At 43.6% G+C, this 19,022-nt stretch overlaps 1 protein-coding gene across 1 annotated transcript in view; it reads left to right on the top strand.

Annotated features, from left to right (window-relative positions):
- The first annotated feature begins 2,609 nt into the window (after positions 1-2,609).
- The window catches only part of LOC147422742 (uncharacterized), a 34,873-nt gene continuing 18,460 nt past the window's right edge, over positions 2,610-19,022 (top strand). The window contains exons 1-3 of the mRNA XM_086502580.1: positions 2,610-2,843; positions 4,683-4,926; positions 5,008-5,157. Of these exons, the coding sequence (XP_086358706.1) occupies positions 2,671-2,843; positions 4,683-4,926; positions 5,008-5,157 (567 nt within the window). The 5' untranslated portion in view covers positions 2,610-2,670. The remainder of the gene's footprint in view (positions 2,844-4,682; positions 4,927-5,007; positions 5,158-19,022) is intronic.

Raw genomic sequence — 19,022 nt, 5'->3', positions numbered from 1 at the left:
GCATAAACCATACTCACAATGAAGTGTATCCCAAACACCAAGATGGAGTGTGTTGATTGCTTGCAGAAGATGAATACAATAGGTAGCATAGGGAAAGAAGGTGAGAAGGGAACAAGACCGTATGAAGCATAATGGAGGGATGGGAGTTGATGGCAAGGAATATCATGAGTGTAGCCATCATTCTTCTTCTTGAAATCGTGCCTTGTTCAATCCTTCATTACAAGTGTGTTGAGATATGGTGCTCATTTTGTGCATGGTGATGGTGATGGTGACGTTGTTGTGATTATGTTATTAGGGTTCATGCTACTAGCATGTAGCACAAGGGTGTGTATGTGTAGGTGTGTGGGTATGTGTGTATGGCACAATGTGTGTGTGTGTGTGTGTGTAGTGTAGTCTCCGTTTACAAAAGAGAAGGCCTCCTTTTATAGGCCAAGAGAGTGATTAGGGAAGAGATTATGAGCAAGAGGAGTTATTAGAGAGTAACTTCAGTTAGAGGCATTCCCCCAATGAGAGAGCTTCGTGTGCCTTGCTTATTGACCAATTTCCTCCTAATCGCCTTCATCACGGCGAGCTTTGTCTCAATGCCACCTTCTATAGCTTGAGTCCAAGAGCTTCCTTATAATATTTGAGAGAATCTTGATAAAATAAGAGAAAATAGAGCAATAATGGTGAGAACCCTATAAGAAATTGTGTGTGTGTGGAGTTGGATAATCATGACTTCTTTCCATGTGGACAGATAGGCTCCACCATTTTGGCCACACCTCCCAAACCGTAGCTCCAAAAATTATAAAAAAATATGGGCCGAAAGATCAGCTCAAAGCCTACAACTTTGCTGTTGAAAATTTTATCCAATTTGGAATTAAAAAATAGAAAAAAATCCCACAAAAATATGTGTCCCTCTTTTTTCTTCCAAAAGTCTTCCAGGTGGTCCCCTCTTGACTTCATGTGTAAACCTTGTGTCTATAAGCGAAGTATGCTTGAATTTGATAATATTTGTTGACTCCAACTTCATAATGCATAAGATTCTTCTCCCTTTCACTATTGACTTTTACTCTTCACCTGTAGTGACCGTCGGGTAGAATCAACATCCAGTGATTTTTTTTTCCATAGGGTTTGTTCCTACATCTCCTTATTCCGAGATCCAAATGTGTCAAAACCATAGCTATGTACAAAATAAATACATATGTTTTATTTGTGATTTTATGCATCAAGTGCATACCAAGAGAGAGGTGGAGAAAAATTTGAAAAATGGCTCTCAATACCTTGAAAAACTCCTGCTTTGCGAGTGGGCCAACTTTTCGAGCCCGCCACACACATCCTCAATAGTAAAAAAAGAGAGCATACTGGGAGTGAACCATAAAATAGCATATTTCTAGCATTTGAGAGAGAGAGAGAGAGAGAGAGAGAGAGAGAGAGAGAGAGAGAGCACAAGTCAACAAATGCAAACTTGGTTCTAAGTGAATTTGATAACTCACTTAGAATTGGAATAGTTGCTTGCTCTCTTGATGGACGCTACTACAGTAATTGCCATACTATTCAAGATTGTTTATAATTACATAAATAACTAATGATAATTAAGGCAATCAAGAAGACATTTTTAAAGCCAGCAAGAACATCAGCCTACTACCAAGCACCTGGATTAAGAGTTGTCAAAACTGTTCTCATGAATAGAAAATGAAGGGAGAGCATCCCTCCTTCCACATTGTTGATGTCCACCTATCTCCACTCTCATGAATAAAAAATGGAGGGAGAGCATCCCTCCTTTCGCATCGTTGATGTCCACCTATCTCCACCCTCACCGAAAAGCCTCTTCTTTGGCCTGCAAAAGATGAGGAAGTAGGAGGAGCAACAACTGGAGAAGTGCTTGAAGAATCATTGCTATGTATGTTGAAGTTGGGGCTTCCTACTTCCTTCTCTTTTACCCCTTGTAGGTCTTGCTCTCACAAAACAAGGTGCCACAAAAAGAGAAGCTCTCTAGGCAGGTGACCATTTCTCTAGTTTGGGATGCAGTAAGCTCGTTTGCTAACAACACTCAAGTGAGCAAGGAGGGCTTTGTTGAGGAGATTCTTGTGAGGGTTTTGTGGATGAAGATTCTCTGGCTTCTTTGTCCATTGTACACGGATATTGAAGGCACCAATGATACTGGCGGGGCCTTGTGTTGAGCTTTTTAGTGTGTTCTTGGCCCATACAAATGTTTGAACTATCTGGTAACAGCCCCACTATTTCATGATGGTAATCTACAGGGAGCTCTACTGAATCACTTTCACTGTGTGCATGCATTGGAACACATTGCTCACACGTGTTCTTGCTTTGGGTGTGATGTTTCGAATATAGGGGCCATTTCTTCTCCCTCAATAGGCTGTTTTTTAATATGGTTAAAAAAAGAGGTAGGCTGGAACACCCACAATTTTCACTACAACATGATAATGGTTTTTAATGGAATCCTGTGGATGAAGGGAATGGCACAAAATGCCTGTGCATGAGGTCATCAATGTTGGCGTTAGAGTACTCTAAACCGACCCCACCATGTTATTTCCATTATCACCATGACCATTTAGCTCTACGCAAGAATTGCTGTAAAAACCTTTTCAAACCTTTTTGACTTGCATCAAGTACGTTCTCAACTTCTCATAAACCCCCAACTGAGCGGGAGATCAGAATTTGCAGAAGATGAGCACCGGGACATTACGTTATCTGTTTTCCTCTAAAGTAAGGCGATCGCTGTGCTCGCCATCATCCTTCCTACCCGCTGGTCGTGCTGCTGTCGCTGCGGCATCCTCTCCATGGCAGCTTGCCGTTTCTAGAGGCTTACGAAGTGGCCGCTACGATGACAATGGCAGACGGTAGGCTTCTTGTTTTCTTCGGTTCGACCATTTTCTTGCAAAATGTAGTTATGTCTACATTGTGAAACGTGCATTTTCTATTTGCCTTTGTCTGCAATGGAGCGCTCACATTTTGTGAAGCTGGCATCTGCTGTATGCATCTGCCTGTGTAGGATCTAACATTTTTTACATTTTGGAGTTTGGATCATAACTTCAGCAGGTTGCATGGCATTATTGATGAATGTTCAGGAAGTAAAGCAAGCATAATCAACTATTGCAAGCTCAAGAAACAGGAAATTGCCTAGCCACAAGCAAAGGCAAGGAGATGGTAACTAGTGCAATGCTTTCAGCATTTGAATGAGGTAGACTCACCTTCAGGCCAAGAACTTAGTATACACATCTTTAGCTTAACACAATTTTTCTCGTACAAGCTTGCATGGGAGAAGTGCCTATTGAAAGGCTGATGTGACTGAGAGAAGTTTACAGTTAGGGATATACGCTCCTTAGAGTTTTGACTAGGATGGAAAATCAGTGCCATCGCTAGATCAGATGGCAGCTGTGGCCTCAACTGTATGTTATAGCCATTGCACTCCTTGCGTGTGAAGGCTAAAGATTTGTCTTGAGCTTTTGAAGAGAGCCATGAAGTTCCTATTTTCTCTTTACACAATTGTTAACAGAAGATGGTTTGAAATTGTCTGTTAGAAGTAGGCATGTGTCAATATGGTCACTTCAGCACTTCTTTATTTATTATGTTTTTCCAGGTAATCTTCCCTTTGATCTTATCCAGCAATCCTATAGGTCTTGCCTCTATAGTAATGTGGTAAAGTATTTTGTACTTGCGTTCTTGATAGTGCAGATGGTTTCTCTTGACTATGTTTCGTTTCTTATAGCTTTTGTAAATTGACAGTGCAGAGGTTGGCAAAAAGGCCTTAGCAATGTGATAACTGCCCTGTGCCCAGGCCCTTCAGGCTTGGACACCTTGCCCCTTCCGTCGTTCTATCCATGTTGACTCTCAAATTGGTTGTGCTTGTAAGTTGTTTATGGTGCTTGTCATAGCTTGAGAAGTGGCGGCACCTTCCTCTAGACATGTGCACTACTGCAAAGAAGAAGAAGAAATTTTTGGCCTTTCGTAATTTTTTACTTTACTAGAGCAAAAATAATCTACAAGGAGTAATTAGATGAGTCAAGTACCTGTATAATCTTTATGTTACAATAAAGAGTGTGGATAATGTTTGATTTCACAGGGAATCAAGATAACAGCTGGAAGGAAGTTTTCTGTCATACAGCCATTCTGAAATTCATGTTTCACCATCTCTGCTAGATCAAGCATAATTGTACATTATCTTGCTAGATAGTCATTCACTGGTTTTTGTTCTGAGCATGGTTGACTTGCCTACTTTTGAGTGGACTGTACCCAGAGTTGCTAATGCACTGAACTTTTTTTATGCTATTATGTTCATGAAGGTATGTTATGTCAACCCCGACAAATTGGGGTATTTGTATCGTCCCTGTAGATTATTACAGCAAATATAATCTACAAGGAGTAGTTAGATGAGTCACGTGCCTGTATAATCATTATCTTACTATAAATAGTGTGGATAATGGTTGATGTCACAGGGAATCAAGATAACAGTCGGAAGGAAGTTTTCTGTCATACAGCCAATCTGAAATTCATGTGATTGCTATTTTAATGTGAAATTTCTTTCACCATCTCTGCTAGATCAAGCATAATTGTACATTATCTTGCTAGATAGTAATTTACTGGTTTTTGTTCTGAGCATGGTTGACTTACTTTTGAGTGGACTGTATCCAGAGTTGTATACAGCACTGAAATTTTTTAATGCTATTATGCTCATGAAGATATGTTATGTCAACCCCGACAAATTGGGGTATTCGTATCGTCCCTGAAAAGACGGCGTGTGTGATTGAGCGATTTGGGAAGTACGCGAAGACATTGGATCCTGGCATCCACGTTTTAGTTCCCTTGGTTGACCGGATAGCCTATGTGCATTCTTTGAAGGAGGAGGCCATCACTATTCCTAATCAGAGCGCAATCACGAGAGATAATGTCAGCATAGCTATAGATGGGGTTTTATATGTGAAGGTAGGTCCCTTTTGGTCCGTTTTCTTTGGTGGTTAACGAGGCTGATCTGGATTGTGACTGGTCTTTATTTTCTTAATTCAGATAGTAGATGCTTTTAAAGCGTCATATGGTGTTGAGAATCCTCTCTATGCGGTCATCCAACTTGCGCAAACTACTATGCGTAGCGAATTGGGAAAAATTACATTGGATAAAACATTTGAAGAAAGAGACTCACTAAATGAGAAGATTGTGGTAAGACTCCATTTTGCTAATCATAATTGAGTTAAGTTTGAGGTCCTAGTTATGTTATAGATATATTTGTTGAGATTATCTAACTAAGCAAGCTTTCCGCGAGCTAAGAATAAGGTTTTGTTATGTATGCTTATTGTCCTTAAGGTCTCTTTACCCATCGAAAAGAAATTAAATAGGGGTAGACTTTATGATGAACTAAGTTTTAGCCAAGTATGCTTCTCAATTCTCTTTTGTTAAAACATCTTCGTATTTGAACTTTGTGTTTGTAATGTGAACTTTGTTGTTTTGGTTGTATTAGTCGTCTTTCTTGATCCAATTTGTCAGTGATTGTTCTGTCATTATTGTAGTTGACAGAAACTATGAACTGTATGCTATCATGTGAATTCTTTCAATTATCTAAGGTTGACAAATGCTTATTCTTATCTTAAGAAAAGTCCATAAGCACTTCGTTTTGCAAACTTTTTTTGCGACCAAAGGTATATATTCAGTTCTTCAATTTAAGAGTAGAGTTTGCATGTCTGAGTGTTTGGCAAGCTTATGATAGCATTTTGTAAAACATTTACTATGGTGAGGTGTGTCCTTCCTGAAAGATCTGGGCTTTGACAGGAGGTCACTTGCTTATTTGTATAATAGTTTTTAGAGGTATTGGTGTGGGAGGCAGTCTGCCAGCCACAGCTGTCCCCCTGTCGCTGCAGGGACAGCTGAGTTGGCTACTGTTTTTTGACACCGTAGCCATACGCCTCCGCACAAGTTCTGCTTGCGCTTTGAAGAGGAAGCTGTCTTCAGCCTTCTGCAGCTAGCTGGCATTACAGTGCATCAGGATGGATTGCTTTCAGCTCTCCTATTGCAATTTTTTTGGCAAAGAGGCTTCAAGAGGTTTTTGGCTGTGAAATGTTGATGTATGCTGGTGTGGTGAGGTGTGGACACTGGATTGGCCTCCTTTGGCTGTGAGCAAGGGATACCTTTGCCTATACCACCTTGGTGACATCCGCAGCTTTATTTTCATAGCACAACAGTTTCTTCTTTTTGTGTTTTCGAGGAAAGCTTCAGAGTATTTGATTCTACTGTTGGCGATACATAGAGGGAGATGGAGACCATGAGCTGAGAGAGAGGGAGAGGGTTCACATAAGATTCTATACGTGCAAAACAAAAGTTCTTTATCTAAAAATTAATATGTACAGTGTATATAAAGCCTTCCAAGGTGTTATGGAACAACTGACCCTAACCGCTGGTCTCTCAACCACTTATCTGTGGTGCATGCTTTAGGAGACCATTCCCACTATCAAGGGAGGTCTTATTCCAACATTTACGAAGGTCTACTGACAATACATTAGTGTTCATCTTGTGAGAGCTATGGGGCATTGGAGAGATCTGGTAGCTCTCCAACGCTGTGTATTTTTTGTGGTGTTAGGAGTCGGGTAGCTCAATTATCGGCATCAATTCCTCTTCAGCCACTCTTCGTATGATTCATGATTTAATGACTTCATTGGAGGCTTGCTGCTTGGTTTGTAAGGTGGTTGGTTATAGGTTGTCCATGGGCAGCTTTGAGACTACCTTAAGGCTTCTTTGGTCAACAAGCCTCAATTGTGGATATCTCTTAGTGGGGAGAGGTGGTTTTAGAGCTTAGTTTGAATATTGGACCAGGCATACGAGTTCCTAGCTTAGAGCCTGTCACGTGACACATCCCAACCCTATGTGTCCATGGACAAGCTATACCACAGCAAGGTTCAGTCAGTCCAGTCGGTTTAGATTAGCAGTGATCTGGCACTTTTGTGAGTCTATTCATAGACCGTGCATGCCCAGTCACTTATCATAGATGCATATCCTCCGATTGCACACAGCATGATCATCGGAATTCCCATCAGAATCCATTAGCATCAGTTAGGGGAATTCTCCAGTACATTTAGCCTATTTTCCTATTTATTGGGATTTTCACTTATTATTTTTAAGTGACTTTCCTACAAAAGTAGGTAGGGCAATTTTGCTAAGTTTCTATATAAGCAAACCCAAGTTAGCACTAAATGGCAGAAGAGGCAGCAGGACCTTGCTCAACAGGCAACTTCTCAGCAAGACCAACCCCCGCGACTACTCTGGCGTTTTCTCCACAGAAGACCTAGCGTTTTTGCATCAGATCAGCCTTGGCGATTTGTGCACAGCAGATCAGCCCCGGCGTCATCACGACACAACAGATCAGCCTAGCGTTTTTGCATTTGCAGAACCCCGGTGACAGAAGGACCAATTTCAGCCCTGGCGTTTTTGGATTTCAGCAGCAAATTAAGACCGGCAATATTCACCTAAAGTGTAGCAGATTCAGCCCGTAAAGACCATCAGTTTTCAGCCCTAAGAAACCTCATTTTTCAGCCAAGAAAAGGCAGCCAAAACAGTCATTTTCAGCCACCGAAACAGTCCCGAAATTCAGCGATTAGAAGATCTCAGATTTCAGCCATCGTTGTCGTCGTCACCGTCGTTGTCATCGGCATAGACCAAGTTGCATAGTCCATTGCATACGCATTGTACACCTTTGTGCAATCAAAGAATAGACCACTCTCGCCGGCGAGAGTGGGGCCTTCGGAGGAGGGTTTCACAACCTCTCGGGGGTCGTATCTCTTCTCTCTCCTTCTCTCAGTCTCATTCACTTGCACGCACAATATCCACTCACTTTGTTCGTGATCATAGCACTCTCCATAAGACGGAAAGCTCTCTCTTTCCCTAAGAACTAAAAGGAACCTTGAGCAATAAAGATCACTAATCTTGAGAAAATACAACATTCATTCCGTTGCACCTAACATTGGTATCAGAGCTTTGGAAGTGTTCTGCATTACTCAAGGAAAGAACCACAAGAACCACAAGAGTTTTTTTTACTTGTTGCAATCGCACGAACCCAAGTTTACTTGGGTGTGGCGATTCCTAATCGTGTTTTGTTGAAGAGTGACAGGAATCCCAAGAAAGAAAGGCTTGTTCATCCTCCCCTTGTGTCTCTTTTCACTCATTGAGAGCGGACCGTGCACTTAGCGGCCGGCCAATCGACGTGAGGTGGGAAAAAGCAACCTTGGTGTGAGCGCAAGGCCGCCAAGGGGTGCGTCCGCGGAAAGGAGTAGAACTCGGGTGAAGAGAAGATCCTTCTCAACGCGATTTGCAAGCGAAAGAAAACCTCAAGAACCTCAAGAACCCCAAGAACCCAAGACCCAAGACCCCCAAGAACCCAAGTTCCTCGTGAACTTAAGAACCCAAGAACCCACAAGAACCCACGATTGCAGAATGATCATTACTCGAAGCGGATTGGATACTTCGGTTGGAAGTGATGAGCATGAGAGAGGCGAAGAAGAATTTTCCCCACCAGGAGGTTTTTCCGTCCCTCCCCCATCTACGACAAAGATTGCACTAACTCCTATGGAGGAGTTGGGCCAAGAAAGAGAAGCAGAAAGAAAAGCCTACGAAGAAGATATGGCAGCCATCGAGCGTAAGTACCAAGAAAGAAGGGCAGCCGTAGAAGCAGAATTTTATCGCGAGAACAAAGCTCAAATGCAAGAGTTATTGCGACTCTTTTCTCAAGCTCAGGCATAGATGCAACAGAATCGGAAAAAGGACTCTTTCAGTCTCTTCTTCTCCACAACATGACACACAGGAATTGCATGATGAGAAGCATGATGAATTGAATGTTAATGACTTGCATGATGATTTGAATGACAATGATAAGCATGATGATTTGGATGCCAATAATTTGCATAATGATTTGGATGCCAATGACAAGCATGATGATTTGCATGATCAAGATGTGATTTCTCACAAGCATGATGAGTTGCATGAAGAAGATGTGATTGTTCACAAGGATGATGTGTTAGTGGATGCTTTTCCTAGCGAAGCTAACCTCGTTGTAGAGTCGATCAATCACGGAGAACCGATCTTGGCTTTCGAGTCGAGGTCCACAGATCCCCCACAAGAAGATTCGATAGATCCCGAAGAAGCGATCTTGGCTCTCGAGCCTTGGTCCAAAGAGCCATTACAGGAAGTATTATGTGTTCGCATGATTGATACGCACGCATTGTTCGAGTGTTTCATTCGTGAAGGTTTCCTGTATTTTAGTCAGCATCGTTATGTGATCCCTTTTACTAGGCATGACATATTGTATGTTGAGCACGTTTCTCTCATGGATGAGCACGAATGTATGCGGATTTTTTGTGAAAAGCTGAAAAGTTTGTATGTAAGGAAGTCACATTTCATGTCTCTTCCTTGGCATGACACAGTTTCTGAAAGAGCACATGATCGTATGAGCACCAAGCATGGGCATTTCCATTGTGGTTTGCCACAGTTGATTGATTTCGATCATACAGAAAAGACTCGAACGCATTGTTTGCATGTGTTTGATGAACGGGTTGTCACTCCGTCTATATGTTCATCTACATTGCATACACAGTCTTTAGAGAAGACAAGATTTGTTTCCTTCACTTTACATGGAATGGGTATGTTCATGGTTTTGTGTTGGAGATTGTTTCAGGAATTTTCAGCCATGGAGATTCTTGAAGACGAAAGAAGCAGGACTCTAGACGAAGTTGAAACAAGAAAGGAGATTCAGAAGACTTTGTGTCGCTTTCGGCGTGGCCCAAAGAAGCAAGCGTTGCAGACCTTTATGAAGTTCAAGTACCGCTCGACCCACACAGCAGAGTGAGCCGGTGAAGAGTCCCTTCCAGGATTCCGGATGTTGTTGGCGATCTCCCTCGACGCCATACAGTTCGGTACTAGTACCTCACTTTGAAAAGGAGGGGATGTCATGTGACACATCTCAACCCTATGTGTCCGTGGACAAGCTATACCATAGCAAGGTTCAGTCAGTCCAGTCAGTTTAGATTAGCAGCGATCTGGCACTTTGGGAGTCTATTCGTAGACCGTGCATGCCCAGTCACTTATCATAGATGCATATCCTCCGGTTGCACACAACATGATCATCGGAATTCCCATCAGAATCCATTAGCTTCAGTTAGGGGAATTTTCCAGTGCATTTAGCCTATTTTCCTATTTATTGGGATTTTCACTTACTATTTTTAAGTGACTTTCCTACAAAAGTAGGTAGGGCAATTTTGCTAAGTTTCTATATAAGCAAACCCAAGTTAGCACTAAATGGCAGAAGAGGCAGCAGGAGCACCTTGCTCAACAGGCAACTTCTCAGCAAGACCAACCCCCGCGACTACCCTGGCGTTTTCTCCACAGAAGACCTAGCGTTTTTGCATCAGATCAGCCTTGGCGATTTGTGCACAGCAGATCAGCCCCGGCGTCATCACGACACAGCAGATCAGCCTAGCGTTTTTGCATTTGCAGAACCTCGGCGACAGAAGGACCAATTTCAGCCTTGGCGTTTTTGGATTTCAGCAGCAAATTAAGACCGGCAATATTCACGTAAAGTGTAGCAGATTCAGCCCGTAAAGACCATCAGTTTTCAGCCCTAAGAAACCTCATTTTTCAGCCAAGAAAACGCAGCCAAAACAGTCATTTTCAGCCACCGAAACAGTCCCGAAATTCAGCGATTAGAAGATCTCAGATTTCAGCCATCGTTGTCGTCGTCACCGTCGTCGTCATCGGCATAGACCAAGTTGCATAGTCCATTGCATACGCATTGTTCACCTTTGTGCAATCAAAGAATAGACCACTCTCGCCGACGAGAGTGGGGCCTTCGGAGGAGGGTTTTACAACCTCTCGGGTGTCGATCTCTTCTCTCTCCTTCTCTCAGTCTCATTCACTTGCACGCACAATATCCACTCACTTTGTTCGTGATCATAGCACTCTCCATAAGACGGAAATCTCTCTCTTTCCCTAAGAACTAAAAGGAACCTTGAGCAATAAAGATCACTAATCTTGAGAAAATACAACATTCATTCCACTGCACCTAACAGAGCCCTTTGGATTGAAGCAAAGCTTTTTGCTATATCTACAGATGGAGATAGGGAATGGATTAGGTGAGGGCCTTGCAATTACAGAGAGGTTATTTGGTCTCCTTCTGAAGTTTTGGCCACTTTTTTCTGAGACCGGGAGGAGTCTTGGAGCTTTTTGGTGAAGGAAACGTTGTGTTCGAATCATGATGGAGACGAGATCCATCATCATAGACTACAATTATCCATCATTGGCATTCACCCCTCTTGCACTAAGTATTCTCCTTATTCTATCACCCAAGTGTGGTAGATTGGTTATGTCATTTCTCTCTTGAATAACAGGTCTTGAGTTCAACTCTCCTCGTCGGCTAGATCTTTAAGGTCTCTTGGGATAGTTTCCTACGACGTTAAAACTCTCTTTTTCTTCTTCTTCTCTCTCTCTCTCTCTCTCTCTCTCTCTCTCTTCTTCTTCTTCTTCTTCTCTCTCTCTCTCTCTCTCTCTCTCTCTCTCTCTCTCTCCCACACACACACACACACACCCAGGTAAGGGTACATATGCGTTTACTCCACTCAATCATGTCCATCAGTAAAATTGGGTGTTGATCGCCTGACCTATTGTGTTGTAGTATTGAATACCATAACCCTCGTCTTCCCAAGGTTAACAGACATACTAGTATTATATATATATATATATATATATATATATATATATATATATATATATATATATATATATATATATAGATAGAGAGAGAGAGAGAGAGAGAGAGAGAGAGAGAGAGAGAGAGAGAGAGAGAGAGAGAGAGAGAGAGAGAGATGAAATGAAATGTTATATTAACATCTTCAAAAGGCCAGAATGACCTATGAGACCAAACTGATACAAAAGTGGTGAATATGTTACAATGTCTGGGTACCTTAGTACTAAAGTACTAAGTGTGAAAAGTGTGAGTGTGAAAATAAATGTGAAAAACTAAATACAAAGTATTAAATAAACTTCTTAGGAGCATTCTGGGTGTCTGGCTATAATGCTTCTAATCCTTTGTTGTAGTCTCCTCCGGTGAAGTGTGCTTCTGCATCTCGGTCGTGGTCGTCTCGATTTCCTAAGCTCAATCGCCCTGTCAATGAGGGTGCCTTTGGTATGAATGTGGGTACTCCTTTGTGCTTGCTGCTAGCCTCTTGCTTCTCTTGCTGGTCTCTTGCTTCTCCTTCCACTCCTACTTCTCTCGATCCGAAGAAATCTGTGATCCGCCTCTGAGTCTGTGGTGCTCTTTGTCTTCTCATTAGATTATCCCTGTGCTGATGTAGTTCCAATAGGTACAAGCCTAAGCATCTTTGATCTTGGTATTGCATGACTCTATCAAGAGGTCCAAAGCCTTCTTTAAATAGGCAATGGAAGCGCCCACGTATCTCATAGTATACGGTGCAGTGGCATATGTAGTGTGATTCTGTCTCCGGCTCCATTCCGCATAACTTGCAAATTCTGCTCTCAGGTGGGATTCCCCTAAATCTGCCAAATTCAATTTCCAACTGGTGTGAGGATGTACGAATCTGACCAATAGCACATCTCAAACCATGAGACGGTGGGTATCCATGTAGCTCGGGCGAATCACAAATCCATCTTCAGATAGCTGTAGGAAGTTTTCTTTGTAGTCGGCCATCTTCGTGCCCAATTCTTGTGTAGGGTCTACCCATGTCCTCTTAGTATCCAACTGTATAAGATCCTGACGAATGATTTTATTAATCTCCGTTCGTGTAATTGCCAGTGATGGAGCCTCAAGAGAGTATTGGAAGGGGGGTAATCTTTCCATACTGAACCTGTGTCTCTGAAACCACGAGGACAATTGCGCATACCAGCATGATGTATCCCCTTTCATTGCTAATTGTCGAGAGGATTCGAGGGCCAATCTAGTATACCGGCAATTATTTGTATCCCACAAACCATGTATAAAGGACACTGATCTGGTAAGAGCTTCAATTTCTATCGGAGGGGCAGCTAGTTCCGCTCGGGTAATTGCGTGTGGTACGGAGGCCTTGGCTCTAATCATTCGGGAAATCATAGATACCAAAGGTCTCTCCATTGACTTCCAATTATCCTGATCCACAGATGGTCCCCAAATTTGGACCCCATAAAGCATAGCCGAAGCCACCACAGTATCTTTTGTTCGTGGTTCTTGAAACTGCACTTGTGAACACATCCTCTCCAACCCTCCCAAGGCCGCAGAGGCTTTGGACAATCTAGCATCCGCTGCTTTCTTAAGAGTAAACTTCGGTCCTGCAAATACCACACCAAGGTATGTGTATGCATCTGTGCACTCTATTGTATCGTGGCCATATGCAAATGTAGGTGCCGATCTCCTAACCCACTGCGGTGTGGTGTTAAACACCATAACTTTGGTTTTACCCAAGTCTACCGACAATCCACTCTCCTCCGCGAATTTATGTAATGCATCTAGCTGCCTCTGCATTCCATCTGGTGATTGTGCTATCAATACAATATCATCTGCATACAACAACAAAGGGATCCATGACCCTGCAAGTTGAGCACCTCTGTCACCCTCTCTATCAATGTAATCTGATACCTCATGTATGTACAGACCAAATAAAGTAGGGGACAGTGGGCATCCCTGCTTTACTCCAACGGTGGAATGAACAATGTCGGAATCCCCTTCTGGAGTACGTACATAACCAGTTACTGACCCGTATAAGGCCATGATCCCCCAAATAATCTCTTTGGGGACCCCTAACTCTTGCAGCTTGCGCATCAATCTGTATCAAAAGCTAAGGGTGTGGTGACCGCATCATTGTTCTGGCCAGATGTCATCTGTAACTGCCTACAAGCTTGCATGATGTGGTGAAATCCACAAAGCAACAATACATCCTTCTCCCGCTTGCTCTTCCTTCCTCAATAATGGCTCTGAGCGTAAGAATATGATCTAAAGTGGAATAACCCCTCCTGAATCCAGCTTGTTCTGTTGCCCTTATGCCCTCATTCTCTGCCCATCTACTCAATTTTTGTTCAAGAATGGATGCGTACAGTCGGGTCAATGTGTGACCTACTATAATGGTACGGTAGTTCCCGGGTATCATAGGATCCCCTGACTTGAAAATAGGTACGATAGTAGATAATTTCCAAGATTCAGGTAATCCTTCACACATGACCCGATTAAATAGACGAGCAAGGACTTCTGAAAGTAGATCCCTGGCATGGATCAGATGTTGTACTACAACCATCATGATCATATGCTCTTCTTGTCTTCATCGTATCAATGGCTTTTTCCACCATTTCCGTAGTAAAGAAAGTACTAGTAGCAGGGCATGGCTCTAGCGAATCTGGTAATGGAGGCTGTCCAGATACCATATATAATGATGTTACATATTGACCCCAAATCTCAGGAGAAGTAATCGTCGAAGGCGGTGAGTGCTCGTGAAATAAGCGCCAGGCCTCATGTGAGTCCTGACTCAAGAAGAGCTGATATAAATCCTTCTCTAGTTTGGCTAAAAATGCCCTTTTCTTGCGACGTACTATACGTCGAAGAGCAATCCGAGACTGCTTATATGTGATGATCCCAAGTGTAAGCTCTTTCTGGACCTGGGTTCTCGTCTCTCTGCATTCCTCGTCATACCAACTGTTTTGAGGCATGTTCCCAGATCCTCTCTTCTGATCAGGTTGAGTATGTGGGTATGCCTCTTGTGCTGCTCCATGTAGTATCTGTTAATTGAGAAGTAATCTCCTCTACAGTATATACTGGCTCGGCTGCCCACATCCTATTATAGATCTTTGCCACATAGATTGAATCAGTCTCTGGCGTGAAAGTATGTCTTGTGTGTGTCTTCTTCCTTTGTACTTGAGAGGCATTGTATTGGAAGGAGATTGATAAGGTCAAGAGAGCATGATCCACTGCAATCCCAACCGGTCTGGGTCCCACCTTAAAGTCCTCTATACTAGAAATAAAGCTTGGTGAAGTCATGACATAATCCACTGGATTGGCCCCATGCCTGTGTGGGAAGCATGTGAATCCCCCAAATAAAGGGAAATTCTTTAGACCATTAAGTATGGCCAAACCATGTATAGTTGCCATCTCCATGAGATGTCTCCCATATTCAGTGTGTTCTTTATCCTGTGAGTTTCTAGTAAGCCCCCTCTGTGATAAATCCACTTCTCTGAGCATTTCCTCAAAAGTATCATAGAATACTGTTTGAGAGTTGGCCGTTCTGGCATTAAAGTCTCCTAAGAGAATGATGTCTCCATCTCTAGAGAACTCCCATATGTCATTATTCAATATGGAGAAAGGGGACTGTCCTTTAGGTGAGGAGTAGACTGATGTACTTGGAGGGAAGTAGCATATAGCGATATATAGAAATCTACCTGTCTCGGCTCTCATTCTCACCCACATATACCTTACTTGCTCATCTTTCCTGATAATCTGTAGTAGTGGTTTCAGCTCCTCTTTAAATAAGACTGCTACTCCTCCTGAACCCCGTGTACCCCGTAGAGATCTCTTGTCTGGTCGACCAGTTGTTTCCCATAAATAACCCTTCACATGTGGCATACGCTGTCCCGGTATCTGGTGTGTCTCTGAGTAGAAAACTATGTCTCTGTCCCGGTATCTGGTGTGTCTCTGAGTAGAAAACTATGTCTCTGTCCCTAAAGCTGTCTTCAAAGGCACCTACATCTAGCCTATATGATCCATTACAATTTCACGCCGCTATCCGGAGCATCGCCCCATAGGTCTCGCACCGTAATGCTGGGCGCTTTTCCAGAACCACTACTTTCCTCCTCTATAAAAGGCGATTTTCCCCTTTTCTCTTGCTGCCCTGATCTCTGGCATCAACTCTTGCATGTGTGCCACTTGTGCCAATGTAAGGTCATCTCCCAAGAAAATACCAGTTTTCTTGAGAGTTGGCCTCTTCTTTAGAAATTCTTTCCTTATTTCTATATTCAGGAAGGGGAGTGTCCTATCCTTTACGTTTCCCTTCTCATCGATTCCTTTCTTGCCTAGGCTCTGTGATGCCCATGCGTTGTAGCGGTTCCTTCACTTCTTCATCTACATTCTCTTTGTCTTTGACTCCTGTGACCCGCACATGCAGAGCCCGATTCTTCCTTTTTTGCTCTTCCTCAATGGTCATATTAATAATGGTGGAGGTAGGTGTGGTCTCGGGCATCTGGGCCTTCCCTCTCTTCGCATCCTCAATCCATTTCTCTGCTTCATCAACCTTTTCTTGTGTCTTAAAAAGACGTTCCACCCATGAAGATGCCGTTTTCGATTTCTGTTCATCTCCTTCCCGTAGAGCTTTCATCTGATCCTTCATGTCCTCGAGCTCCTTCGGCACCGAAGGTTGGTCGTCTCCCTTCTCTTTTTAGCTCCTCGATTATTGCACCTTTTGCCCCCATGTGCTTTTCCATATTTGTTCTCCATGCTTCAAAACTTGCTACTGCCTCATCGAGTTTCTTTTGCATAACGCATCTGTTACGTTTACTCGGCCTTGATTAGGTTTCGTAATTCCGTTTTCAAGATCTGAATCTCCTCATTCTGTATCCCCCGGATCTCTCTCCTTAGTTCTCTCATCATGTCTCCATACATGGAGTTCTTGTAGCTCTCAGCGCTCGCGTGCATTTCCTTCCTGATGTCGTCCCTCATATAGTTTAGCTTTGATTTGAGCATCACCTGGACCTTCTCCATCATTAGCTCATCATGAATCCTGGAGGTTTTCCCCACTCGTAAGGATCCTGGTGATAGTACAGGATCTCTGTTTAAATGTAGCTGTTGTTTTTTTGGGGGTGGTGTAGCTATCTACACCCGGCCCTTCCCCTTCGGTAGGCGGATCCATCGAACCCGAGCCACAAATGTGGGGTAGGGTACTAGGGTGAGGGACTGAGAATAGGGCAAACTTAAAAGTTTATCTTAAAGTTAAAAGATCTTTAAACTTTATCGTAGGAGCTATTTGACTTCCTACGCGTAGATGAAGGGGGTGCCGGGGCACGTAGGACGGGACTTGCTACGCGTAGAGGAGCTTGCAGAGGAGCGTGTGCGTATAACATGTCAACGCACCTGTTCTGCTGCTGGCGTTGTACTGTACCTTGCGGCCGCCACTTGCTCTGCTGCCTGCAGGGCTAGTGTCAAAAACCTAATCGGCTGTTGTACACCGCCTGCTGCACCGCTGACAGTCCGTACACTGTTGTTGTACATACAGGGTTGTGGACACTACTGCCGTCCAGTGCTGCCTGCAATCTTCGCATTTGCTGTACCTTGCTGACGTGGTACCCTTCTGTGCTCTTCAGCCTTCAGTTCGCGTGCAGAGAGAGAGAGCCATGTCGTGTAGGAGATGCTCGCGTAGGAGAGAGGAGAAGAAGAAGAAGAAGAGAGTTTGAACGCTGTAGGAAACTATCCCAAGAGACCTTAAAGATCTAGCCGACGAGGAGTTGAACTCAAGACCTATTATTCAAGAGGGAAATGGCATAACCAATCTACTACACTTGGGTGACAGAAAGGTTATACCATTTTCCTCTTTTTATTAGCGCACGCGCGCGCACACACGAGAGAGAGAGAGAGAGAGAGAGAGAGAGAGAGAGAGAGAGAGAGAGAGAGAGAGAGAGAGAGAGAGAGAGAGAGAGAGAGTCCACACGGCGTGGTGTAGCTCTCTGCCCAGAGAGATTGGCCCCAAAGTTTGGCGCCCCTTTTGGTATTTCTTTTTATATTAATCTTGGCAAAGTACAATGTCCGAGGGTCCTCTCTCTACTGAGTGCACTCAAGCTCATCTGAGGGAGAGGGGCCGTGGCAATTCTTATATAGGTTCTCAAGCCTAAAAGCATTACATGAAAGCTTCAAGTTCCAAAAGCATTGGCCTCCAAAAGGACGAGCACTGCCAACGTGAAAATTGCCGCAAAACGCGGAAATTTCGTAGAGGTGTGCCGCGTCAATAGTCAGCGGAATTCATGGAATTTTGTACAGCTAGTCAACGGAATTCACGGGTTTCGGTACAGCTTGCAACGTCAGCAGCTCCAAGTCATGGTGTCCCCTAGGTCCATTGGATGGGACCCCATAAGTTGGAATAACTTTTTAAATTCATTTTATCTGTCAGTTTCTTTGGGTTTGTCCGAGTGGACATGCCACATCATCACTTTGTGACATCTACTACAGTTAGCAAGGGGGCCTTGCCTTCGGTGACTGCAGAGGACTCAAGAGTGCATGAGAGGAGGTTGTGCGCTATCTGGAGGGCATGAGGAGTTCGAGGGCATAGAGGGGAGGCATTATTGGTAGGTTGGATGCCGCCAAGGGGATAAAAAGGGCGTTGCTTGAGCCTTGCAAGAATTAGAGGAAGTTGGAAAGAAGGGGTTGTGATACCTTCTGAGAGAGAGGAGTCTGAGTTGAGAAGGGGGCCCGACCTTCACTTGCTGCGCTACCATTGAAAAGGGAGGAGAGAGTGCTGTAGGTTGGGGAGAGCACATGAGAAGGGGGTTGCTGAGTAGGATTGCAAATACATGGGGAGATGAGAGCGCTATTGGCTGCGATTGGGGGGCCGAAAGTTGAAAGAGATGTGTGGCAAGCTGCAGGGTAAAAGGAGTCGTCGTCTGAGTGTATGGAAAGGGAGCGCCATTGGAGGCATAGGGGGGCTCTTCACTCGCTCTCCCTCAAGCCTCAACTCCATAGCTCTCGCTCTCAATCAAGCTCGCTCAGTTGATAATTTCTTCCTCTTCCTCATGCTCAAGGAGCATAGATCCCTCGTGATCAAGCGTGTGTAACACACTCTCTCTCGTCCCCTCGGAAGATCCATAGCTCATCTCTCTTGAGCTCCCATAGCCAAGTCTCTTTCCTGATCTCCATTAAGTTAATTAACCTCTCTTGCTCTCATTTAATCTTTCATCGTCCTCAAGCCTAAGCACCTTAGCTTAATCTTCATTAAGCTATAGTCAATTAATCTCTCTCTTGCCAACATAATCAAATTACCATAGCTTGGAGCTCGCTTATTTGCCATCATAATTAAGCTTCCTTATCCGCTTAAGCT

Source organism: Adiantum capillus-veneris, chromosome 27 (genome assembly GCF_014529385.1).
Source record: "Adiantum capillus-veneris isolate H3 chromosome 27, ASM1452938v2, whole genome shotgun sequence".
Taxonomy (NCBI): Eukaryota; Viridiplantae; Streptophyta; class Polypodiopsida; order Polypodiales; family Pteridaceae; genus Adiantum; species Adiantum capillus-veneris.
Note: the sequence above shows the minus strand (reverse complement) of the source record. Positions and strands in the feature narration are given on the sequence as shown.